Source organism: Gekko japonicus, unplaced genomic scaffold (assembly GCF_001447785.1).
Source record: "Gekko japonicus isolate JY-2015 unplaced genomic scaffold, Gekko_japonicus_V1.1 scaffold2364, whole genome shotgun sequence".
NCBI lineage: Eukaryota > Metazoa > Chordata > Lepidosauria > Squamata > Gekkonidae > Gekko > Gekko japonicus.
Window position 1 is genome coordinate 112,216 of NW_015173209.1, and position 12,188 is coordinate 124,403.

At 40.6% G+C, this 12,188-nt stretch overlaps 1 protein-coding gene and 1 pseudogene across 1 annotated transcript; both read left to right on the forward strand.

Moving 5' to 3' along the window:
• The first annotated feature begins 1,278 nt into the window (after positions 1-1,278).
• On the forward strand, positions 1,279-2,241 carry LOC107120039 (olfactory receptor 6F1-like). The gene has a single exon (XM_015422679.1). The coding sequence runs from the start codon at positions 1,279-1,281 to the stop codon at positions 2,239-2,241; it is 963 nt and encodes a 320-aa protein (XP_015278165.1).
• A 3,374-nt stretch (positions 2,242-5,615) lies between these two features.
• LOC107120040 lies at positions 5,616-11,918 on the forward strand (annotated as a pseudogene).
• The last annotated feature ends 270 nt before the right edge of the window (positions 11,919-12,188 follow it).

Below are 12,188 nucleotides of genomic sequence, written 5' to 3' on the forward strand. Positions count from 1 at the left end.
CGGCCATGCACGAGACAGCCCAAGCATGCCTCGTGGGGGCCGCGTTTGCCTCCTCATGAGGAGGAATCAGGAAGGTGGCTGCGGTGGAGCCTTAGCTCCAACAGGGGGAGCGGAGTCTGTGTAGCCTTAATAGGCTTGCTCCGCTCTCTCCCCAGCCAGTCCTTTAGGTTTAAATAGAGTTCAGCGGCTAGCAAGCACCAATTAATAACCCCTGGTGAGGGTAGAGGGGTCTGTGGGACCAACCTTGTAGCTGTGCGGCCTGGGTGAAGCTTGCAGACCGCCTATGGGGATGGTCACGACCGAGACTCAGCGCTGGCCATGTGGTGGTGTTTGAGGGCTACTGAGGGTGCATCCCAATCTTGGCTCGGCCGGGTTTGTAAGCGACTTACGCTTGGCTCCATCCCGGGGGGCCGTGGTGTCTTGCCGTTCATATGGTTTGAGGATGGGAGTCAAAGCGACGCCAGGCCTGGCCATGCCGCTGTTTTCATAGTTGCCCTTTGCCGTTAAGTTAAAAAGTTAATAATTTAATAAAGTGGCCTTATTTCATCCAACCTTGTTATCTGACTGTTTCTTCCGTCTGGGGGGGCAATAACATCTTTAAGTAGTCACTGGTCTTTTGTTTTATTTTGTTGTAACAGACTAATGCTGCAACCCCCTGGCAATCATCTTATTCAGCCTTCTCATGATCTCAATAACACCAAACCTTTCAGAAAAGAGAAAGCATTGCCTCTGATTTCTGTGAACCTCCTAGCACACTCACCCTCCCTTTTTTAAAATGTTATTTCTCCACACTGATAAGGTCTACAAATTGTAAATTTATGAACCACCTTTTCACAAAATGATGATGAGCACATCATCAGATACAAAGATATTGGCACACTTCACGCAAATAATCTTTACTAATAATACTTTGCAACTGGTTGGATCCAACCACGTTTCCTGTTGCAGGGCAGAGGGGCCCTTTCTGACTGCCATAATGGCTCTCCTGGGGCTCACCGGGATCTGCACAGACAAGGCAGATGAAGGTTGCAGTGAGCAGAGGAATCAGGTGAGATAAAAAGAAAAAGCTTGTAAGATCGAATCCTATTTTTTTTAAAAAAGTATGGAATTTGCAAATGTTTTGGATTTGGAAAACACAGAGGCTGTTCTGGAAGCCATTCTGCAGCCAACCACTTTACCTGAGCATGATAATTTTGTTTACGGTAATGAATTTTAATTCATGGTGACACTTCCTGTAAGTTCATTCAATGTTTTGTTTCAGCAGATGCAAGAAAGCAGATGGGGGAATACACAGCAGGAAGACCAAATGAAACAAATTTTGTGGAATTCATCCTCATGGGCTTCCCTGGGTCTGTGTATTTACAGGTGTCCATGTTCAGCCTCTTTCTTATTATGTACATCCTGACAGTTTTTGGAAATGCCTCCATCGTTATTCTGCTGATAACTAACCGACGTCTCCACACACCCATGTATTTCTTCCTTTGCAATCTTTCTTTCTTAGAGGTATGGTATACAACAGCTTCGATTCCTAAGATCCTTGCCATTTTCCTGGGAAAGAGCAGAAGCATCTCTTTCACTGCCTGTGTCCTGCAGTTGTATTTTGTTTATTCCTTGGGGACTACGGAACAATTCCTGCTCTCTGTCATGGCTTATGACCGATATTTGGCCATATGCCACCCCCTGCACTACAATACAATTATGGACATCAGCCTCTCTGGCAAAATGGCATTTGGTTCTTGGCTATGTGCTTTCTTTGTTGTTTCTATACCTGCTGTTATGATTTCAAGGTTGTCCTTTTGTGAGTCCAATGTGATCAACAATTTTTACTGCAGCATTGATTCGTGGATAGTTCTGTCCTGCACAGACACCTATGCCATCGAGACAGCCTGTTTCGTCATAGCCATCTTTGTCAGCATTGGCTCCTGTATGATAACCTTCCTTTCCTACATATTCATTATCATTACTATCCTGCGCATTCCTTCCACCAAAGGACGACAAAAGGCCTTTTCCACATGTTCCTCCCATCTTGCCATCTTGCTTCTTTGGTATGGTTCAGCCATCTTTTTATTTGTCAAGCCTTCTAAACAGACCTCTTTAGAGATGACTAAAATAGTGAATGTCCTGAACACTATTGTGACTCCATTGCTGAACCCTTTCATCTACACACTAAGAAATAAAGAAGTAAAGGATGCATTCAGACATTCATTGCAGTGGAGATGTCACAAAATACACATGGTATGATTCAAAGGAGCAGGGAAATAATCCTGAACAAATCCTCAATGCAATATTAAAGGTTAGGCTGTAGATCTTGCCACAACACTGCCACAATATACACTCATTTGTTATCTGTTAGTTAAGCAGACTTGGCTTAACTAACCTCTGTACAGCCTGTTTGCCAAATCCAAAAATGGATACGTATATATACCAGGACTCTTCTTTTGAACAATATTTCATTATTTGAAAAAAAATCAACTATCTTCTATCTCCAAGTTTAGGATCCATGCTGGAAAAGAAGTGAAAAGATATTGTGGCAAGTGCTGGTTGACCATGTATTTGTTATGTAAGTGGCACAGAATGGCTGGCTGGCTGATTCTTTCTCAATGAATTCTAACATCAAGCACCTAACCCACACTTTTCCTGCCAATTCCATAGTCAGGATCTAACCAAGCCTTAGTATTAGGCTTATTTAAATGCCCAAATCCTCTAGAATGATATGAGTCGTACAAAAGAAGCCCTATCCTGTCTGAATCAATTGGAGAAGAACTCAACAATTTCCTGGGAATTATCAAAATGAACAGATAATCCCACCTTGCTCATTGGAAGGGCAGTCTGGGTGACCAGCTTTGCACAGCATAAACCTGCTGCTCTGGAGTATGACACAAACAGGTGTTCCATTTTCCCTTCTCATTGGTTAGCAGCTGGCTTGATTCCCACATCTGAAGGCCTTGCAATCTATTCCCAAGGGGAGTGGGTCCAAAATCTGCCCTTTCACAAAAGGCTTTGGACTACATTTGTGTGGGGAAAATTTGCCCTCAGTTTGCTCTAATATCCACTGGCATCCAGAAGAGATACAAGGAAGGGATGCGTTTAAGTCCTATTGACTGATTTCCAATGGAAAAAGAGAATGAAATTCCTTTTTTTTTTTTTACTCACATGTAGGATTAGATTTTAATGGATTAACAAAACATATCTGTTAAAAATAGCTCTTAAAATAATCTTAAATTAAATGTAATGCTAGCATAAAAGTATCAATCTTAGTTAGATTTTAAAAAAGAAGTTAAAAAGGGGTGAAGAAATTGCCTTTGAACATTACAGAACCACCAAAGAACCTCACATTTAAAGCTCCACACATCGATTGTTGTGGCAGTGTTTTCAAATATAATATACATTTTGTTCCATTTAAATATAGTCTTTGTGATATTACCCTAATGGAGCTACTTTTACAAAACTGAGCTATTAGAATAGTAAGGGCACAATGTTATTATAAATGCTTTAGGATTTCTACAGTATGTATGCTACTATCAGCACATCACTTTGTTTCAACATTTCCTTTCAAGTCAAACATGCTGAAATCTATCACTATTGTTATCTTATGAGCTTCTTATTATCCTGAGCCAGAACTACACTGGCCACCATACAACCGTGAGTCAATCAGCAACCCATCAGTTTGCATTGCTATTTAGAGCTGAAAGACTTTCCTCCTCAATAATAAAGAATAAAGGCAATTATCTAGGACATATTTATGTAGCCTCATATTAAGTATCTAGTAAATTTATGAGCATAAACTGTGAGAATGTGTAATTCCTTTTTAGCAGTTTTAAAAGTCTTTTAAATGTATTCATTGCCATGGGTGACTGGGAACACATTCCAAACCAAATTAATTCTGGGGAACCCCAAGCACATGGATGGGACTTTTCCCCCCCCCTCCTCCTGCCTCTTGCTGCCATTCTCAAAGGAGTTTCAGGTATAGGTTTTTAATGTGTTTGAGAGGATGATACAGATGCACATGTGTGGTCTTTACACCTGAATAGCAAGCTGTGAATGGGCCCATTTCCAATATTTTATTTATTTATTTATTTAATTGTATTTATACCCCGCCCTCCCCGCGAATGGGCTCAGGGCGGCTCACATAAGACACTGAGTGCAATCAACATACAAAATATATATTACAATTTACAAAGTTAAAACAGATTAAAATCAATACAATGGATGCACATATAAACTCCTCACTTGTTGCATAGCAGGGGGGAAGGCCGGGTGCTGAAAAGATGTTACCCAACCACCCTAACGGTCTCTCTCTGTAAAAGGGTGGTGGTACAAGTGGCCGTGGCGGCTCCTACTCACAAGCCTGGCGGAAGAGCTCCATCTTCCAGGCCCTGTGGAACTGTACAAGGTCCCGCAGGGCCCTGATCTCTTCCGGGAGCTCATTCCACCAGGTAGGAGCTGCCACTGAGAAAGACCTGGCCCTTGTTGCCGCAAGCTTGGCCTCCTTAGGGCCCGAGGTCACCAGCCGGCGTTGTGACCCCGACCGAAGTGCTCTTTGGGGAATATGGAACCTAGTTTTACACTGAAATATCCAAATGTAGATTCAGACCTTTGGCTTTTGCTCTGATGGCTTAGGTTTTACAGCTGAATAATGAAAAGCATCATATCTGGCTTAATACAACCACTTTACAATTTGAGGATTTGTGATAAAGTGACAGAGCTCCTATGCAAGCTGGGAGAGATGATACAGAAATGATATATATTAAACAAGGGGAGTAAAAAAAACCCGTAGGTGGTCAAAAGTAGCATCACTTGTTCATTTAGTACCAAATACTACAATGGAATGTAAATACTACAGACTCCCATAAAACTGTTGAGAGAAATTTAAGAAGGCAGATGTTTAGAGGCAAGAATTAGAACTCTGATGAATACTGGCAGGTGCGGTTTCCAGTATATCTGACATGCATAAGCACCATTTCAAAAATGAACCCCCTATATTTTCCATATTCCTTAGGACCAGTTCTGTTGCTCATTTTGTAATCAAGTCAAATGGAAGAGAGAGAGTGAGGGACAGCGGGATGTGATGATGGGAAGAAGCTCATCAGGGTATAATGCCATAGACTCCGACCTCCAAAACAGCCATTTTCTCCAGGAGAATTGATCCTTGTAGTCTGGAGAGCAATTATAATTCCTGGCGATCTCCCGGTCCCACATGGACGTTAGCAACCTTCTTAGTGCTCTTATCTCTTTCATACACTGGCATGAAAATAGAGCCACAGGATCCAAGTTGCTTTAGTGGTGTTGCTCCATCTGCACCCCTTCCTCAGACAGGTGTTCCTGACCACAATGATGATGGTTCCCTGGAATCTCATTCTCCATCTTCTTCCCCAACATGAATTCCCTCATCAGTTCTTGGAGGATTGATTCGAGTTTGCTTCACTCCTTCATGCCCCTGCATTGGGATCTAACATTTGTCTATCTGTGTGGCAAGTTTCCACCCCTTCCAGCCACTTACTCCTCCCCACCAGCCTGTCACTGCTTGGGCTACCAACCCTATCCCCTGCATTTCTTTGTTGTCAAAAAGCCAACAACCAGCCTTCTTGCAAAGGCTCCAAACACACATTGACAACATGTGTTCCTCTACAACCTTCTTCAAAGCCCACTTAGCCATGCAGGTAAGTCTTTCCAGTGGACCACATTTAGCTGCTTGGCCCTGGTCTGTAGTGAGGCAGTGAGAGTGACCTGGTATAGATACAGAATGTCAATGGTTTTTCAAGATGACAAAAGTATACTTCAGTGATTGTGAACTAAACACTTAGATTGCTCATATTTTGCATCAGATTCCTTGCCTAATGTTCAATTCCACACATATTGCACACCCTCTATTAGTCAAAGCATTGCATTTGGTGAATGACATAAGGCAGCTTAGCAATACAAATCTACAGAGAGAATGATGCACAGAGGATATGAATGTTCTTCAGATTTTGTTTTCTTTTTCATAATTGCCTAAGGCCTACTGGAAGCTCTCTCACACACACACCAAACTGATGTATTCTTTGGAGATGGCATCTCAAGAGGGCATTTGGTTATGACAATATAAAGGTCCTTGACCCAATTCTTTTAGAAGCCACTGTTTCAGAGGACATTCTTATGATTTAAACTGGGTGAGTAGAAACGATAGATACAATCAGAATAAATGGAAATAGAGGAAGGCTCTTTGTGTGAGATAGATGACTGATGTAGCAATGACCTTTTGTGTGTGTGGGGTTATGTTCATTTATATTTTTGCTTAACTTTTGGCTTTCACCTTTCCAAAGTGGGTTTTAAAGATTCATAGCAATGCTTACAGCTTCTTTAGCCTTCTATCAAAATGGTACTTGGGCATAGTTTCAGTCCCTCCAGGGTAGTATACACTATATGTAAGATAACCACAAAGCTTACACTTGAACAGTGTACAAGTCTTCCCTTTCTTTTTTATAGGCTCAGAATGGCTCCTCCTGATTGATGGAGCTTGTCCTTTTACAACTCATGAGATATAAGTAGTTCCCCCCCACTACATATAGCCCACATATTTCTTGTTCTCTGTATGAACAGAACCATTCCCACAAATCTTGTTTTCATGAGAAAACAGCCAGCTAGTTTAAAGGGACAGCATTGGACTACATAATTATATCTGCATATTTGCATATATAATGATTTTAGGAGTTTGTTTCTGGGTGTTTTTTTTCCATGATAAAAAGTTTAATAACTATGCCACAAAGAGATTTGTGATTTGTGACTTACTGAGCTGATTGTAGCACCTCAACCAAGTACCAGCCAATTGCTTTTCAGATAAAATTTTCAGATAAAAAAATTGGTGGCAGTCTTGTACTCTCTTAACTCCCATGGACTTCTCTGGGATTTAGACAGTCTATTTACAGGCAGGATTACACCTAAAATTTTCTTCTCAGTAAACATACTTGACCATCTCAAAAGCCTATGTTGGGGACCATGGGGCCTGCATGGACAAAAGCCATTTGGAACAAAGACTGTAGTATAAGAAGGATAATTGGGAGGGACTCGAATTAGCTGGATCCCACCAGCTGAATCTGAAAATCTGAAGATGATGATGATGATGAAGAAGAGTTCGTTTTTATAGCCTGCTTTTCTCTACCCCAAGGAGTCTCAAAGCAGCTTTCAATCGCCTTCTCTTCCTCTTCTCACAAAAGACATCTTGGGAGGTGAGTGGGGCTGAGAGAGTCCTGAGAGAACTGTCACTGGTCCAAGGTCACCCAGTAGGTTTCATGTGGAGGGGTGGGGAATCAAATCCAGTGCTTCAGATTAGAGTCTGCTGCTCTTAACAACTACACTATGCTATAAAGATAATTTTATAGCTGGCTAGTACCATCTATAGCCCATCAAGTCAAATGTAGCCCACTATCTGTATATATCCATTCCTGAATCCTGTTTCAGCAGTACCAGGCAGAAAACAAGAGGAGGCTCATAGTATACCACCATAGCTTTTTAGTGGCTTGGTGAAACACAAATTGCCCATACCTGTTTATGTGACTGGAACTTATCTAAACAAATTTACATAAATTTACATAAGAAATAGAAGATGATATAAAATTGAATTTAACTCACCCTTGAAGCAAGGTAGTCATACAATTTGCTCATTAAAATTTTAACTAATACCTTTATGAGCTGGATCAAACTTGCTGGGTTTTAATTATCTTGTTTATACATTATATAAAGAAAAACTAGTGGGGTGTTGGGTTAGAGTGTTGGATTTGGACTGTGGAGATCTGAGATCAAGTCTCCTTTCAGGCCCCAAAGCTCATTGATCAGTTATTCTTTCTTAGTCTAGACTTTTTCTGAGGTTTTTCTTGAGTTAGAAAATGGGATTCCTCTGCCTTTGTGTACCACCCTGAGTCCCCTGGAAGAAGGTGGAATAAAAATGTGAAGAACTGAATATCATAGATGTCACTATGACAATAATATTAAGTTATGATGATCGTAAGTAAGCTATGGGGAGAAAATTCTATTTTGTTTTAAGAGAAATAGGACTGAGAAAGAATGGCAGTACAATCCTAAAAACACTTTCCTAGGAGCAGAGCTTTTTTTTTTTTTCTGGGGGAATACACTGGAACAAAGTTCCAGAAGCTCTTCAACAAAAATTTTCTTAAAATGTTTAAAAGGTCATGAGTTTTAAGTATGCAGATTGAAAACTTTATTTCCCTTTTGAGAATTCTGGCACCTCTTTTTAGAAAGAAAGAAAGAAAGAAAGAAAGAAAGAAAGAAAGAAAGAAAGAAAGAAAGAAAGAAAGAAGCTCTGCCTAGGAGTAAGCCATATTGAATAGACCTGAATTGGCTTGCTTGGGATTGCTCTTTGAATGTATGGAATAGCAAAACCATCAATTCATGAGGTAGCCAAAGGAAGCCTTTGTGGATCAGAGGAAGATTTTATACTTGGCTAAGTGGAGTGGTGGGATGAAAATAATTTTATTTATTTACAAAATCTGTATCCTATCTTCTGCCCTTAAAAGGTCCAACAAGATGGCTAACAATTTAAAACATACATGACAAAATCACATTTTAAAACCATTAAAATCAACCTTCCTCCCAAACACACATCATTAAAACAAACAATAGGATTAAAACATATTGGGGGAGGGAGAACAGTTCAAATACATACCAAGCATAAAAACATTAGTCAGAAAGGAGGGATTATTGAGGGAGTGTCAAACAAAGCAAAAAAGTCTTCATCCACTGGCGAAAGACAGCAACAGAAGAGGGCAGATGAATATCCCTGGGAGAGAGTTCCAGAGCTTTGGTGCCAGCCTGAGAAATCCCACTCTTGGGTTGCCATCTACCTGGTCTCAGAAGGTGAGATCATACAATGTGGATTTGTGTGGGTGTCAGTCCGATATAGAAAAAATCAGTTAGAAAAATCAGTCAGAATTGTTCAGTTAGTGAGTTCAGTCAGTGAGTGTTCTGATAGTTCTGTGTGGGATCTTAAAGAGTGCAGTATATATGTTTTCAAAAGTGAGACTCTAAAGATCTGGAAGGAAGTCAAAATTACCAAGAGCTTAGTCTGTGTGGCTGCCCATAGGAAAGCGTGATTCCTGTTAGTGTTGGATCTGAGTGTCAAAAAAAAAGGACTGTGTGTGTTTGCCAGACATATTTACAAGTCCCTTATTCCCAAACAGTTACAGATAAATCACCCTCATATTTTGTTCTTATTTCAATAAATCATCTTTTGTTCAAGTTTATCCCATAATTCAGTTCTATCTTTCTTCAGGACCACATAGATCCCTGAAAAGCCCAGACTCTGAGTCACATTACCAGCAGCAAAGGAGAGAAGGTTTAGAATTCCTTAAATTCCTGGTGGCAGCAGAAACGACCCAGTTTACAAAAGTCAAGAACACATATAAAGTGAAAACTAGTCCTCCCAAAATAAGAACATAACTGTCAGGCAGGTTCATAAGGGAGTAGGCAGTACTTCAAGTATATTGGCCTTCAACCATATAGGACTTGGAAGGTCAAGAATGGCACCTTGAAATGTGCCTGGAAACAAGCTGGAAACCAGTTTAGGTAGGCCAAGATGGGACTGATATGGTCCTTATGGCCCATTCCAGTCAACACCCTAACTACAGTGTTCTGTACCAACTTTTGCATTACCTAGAACTCTTCATCTGGTTGAATGTTTAAAAAGTAAAACAGGGTGGGGGAGAAAAAGCATATGCCTCTGGGATCATGAGATCAAGCCCTTATCTCATCATCATGGTCTGTAAAATCCTAAGGAGGATGCAGATATAAAATGGTGTTGGTGATGGACTGGGCCTTTGGCCTTCTGGGCGGAAGATGTAAGCAACTCCCACTGGAAATACAAAACCAGAACTTAACCCTAAATCTCAAACCCCAGGTGAGATACATAGATCCTTTCAGAGGCTGAGAGCAGAGGAAGAACATGGTAGTCCTTGTAGTAACAATTTTGGAAATAATTTTTAGTTGATGCACAAGGAAACATTTCAGAAGAAGCCACAGCTCTTTCCTCCTTAGTACATTCATCATTCATTGGTTGTATCTTTTTTTCTCTTCTAGTTCGGAGAAGAGATACAGTTTGGTATAGTGGTTAAGAGCAGCAGACTCTAGTCTGGAGAACCAGGCTTGATTCCCCACTCCTTCACATAAAGCCAGCTGGTGACCTTGGGTCAGTCACAGCTCTCTCAGAGCTCTCTCAGCCCCACCTACCTCACAGGGTTTCTGTTATGGGGAGAGGAAGGGAAGGTGATTGTAAGCCACTCTGAGACTCCTTCAGGTACTGAAGGGTGAGGTATAAAACCAACTCTTCTTCTTCTTCTCACTTCTGTCTCTGATCTGCTCTTGTCATTACTCTGTGTCACTTAGAAATTCCTAGATTTAAACTGTTTGACATTTGTGTTCCTGAATTGCTAGCTGTATATGTATATCTTTGAAAGGGAGAGGATGGATATCTTATGCCGTGGGTTCCAAACTGCGGGTGGATCTAACCAGCTTTTTCTCTCCATCTCACTCAATTCCTATCCTAACCCTGATCCTACACAACATTTGTCCATACAGATCCCATAATCCTCATATTATCTCCATGGGTCATCAAACAGGCCTCTTCCTTAATCCCCCACAGCAGAAAAGCTGGTTGGATTCCACACTGCAACAAAAAATGGCTCATAAATTAATTGTATGAACTTTTCCTATCTAGCATCACAGATCTACCCCAACTTTATCAAATGATTTTTAAATACTATTATTACTACTATTTTGGTGAAATTAGTAGATATCTTTTTTTTTTAATCTTGGGCTCCTCAGAGGTTGTTCCTACTTTTATCAAATTAGGTGTATTCTTGAATTAACCCAGAGTCATAATGAGAAAAGGATAACCACTTTATTGAAAACACTATAACATTTTGAATTGTGAGTTAAGTCCCTTATGTGTTATTTCAGCAATTTCTTTCCACGTATAAAGAAGGACAAATGAGAGACGAAAATCAAGAAGATTACAATGGAACTAGAGTGACAGAATTCATTCTTCTTGGATTCCCTGGTTCTCCACATGTTCAGACATTAATCTTCATGGTTTTCTTTATCATGTACATCTTGACTGTTTTGGGGAATACATCCATCATCATCCTAGTGACAACTAGCAGCCGCCTCCATAGCCCCATGTATTTCTTCCTATGCAATCTCTCTTTCCTGGAAATATGGTACACAACAGCCTCGGTCCCCAAGATCCTTGCCATCTTCCTGGGGAGGAGCAGAACCATCTCTTTTGCTGGCTGTTTACTCCAAATGTATTTCATTTTCTCCTTTGGGTGTGCTGAAACATCCTGCTTGCTGTCATGGCTTATGACCGGTATTTGGCCATATGTTACCCTTTGCACTATCACACCATTATGGACATGAACCTCTCTGGCAAGCTAGCAGGCGGTGCTTGGCTGGGTGGATTCCTTGTTGTTATTTTCCCATCCTACCTGATTACAAGGTTGTCCTTCTGTGGGTCCAATGTGATCAACAACTTCTTCTGTAACATTGATAACTGGGTAGTTCTCTCCTGCACTGACACATCTTTCCTTGAGAAGATTGTTTTTGTCACAGCCACAATTGTCATCATAGGCTCCTGTGTGGTAACTCTACTTTCTTATATTTTCATTATTTCCACCATCATACGCATCCCTTCTAATGAAGGACGGAAGAAGGCTTTTTCCACATGCTCCTCCCATTTTGCAGTTGTGATCATTTGGTACGGTTCGACTGTCTTTCTTTTTGTCAAGCCTTCTAAACAAACAGCTTTAGAGGTGACCAAAATAGTGAGCATCTTCAATCTGATTGTGGTCCCGGTAATGAATCCTTTCATTTACACATTAAGAAACAAAGAGGTGAAAGATGTCTTGAGAAATAAATTCCACAGGGTATGAAATAGAGCACATATTGTTAATGTGTTGAATCCCATTCAAATCTGAATAACTTAAATACTAAGGTTTCAAACTGTCCAGGGTTGCTGTTTCTTTAAGAAAGTCCAAAGTAGTTTGAAAAATCTTCACTTCCCATGATGCAGGCACTAGCAGCGGGTGTATTCTCCTTATCATGCCACAAAAGATAACCTCTGTCCTACAGCCTTTCCTTGTAAGTGGTTGAAAGTTTCAGGTTTTTTTAAATTACTTGTGCTTGTGAGCTCATAGAGTTGA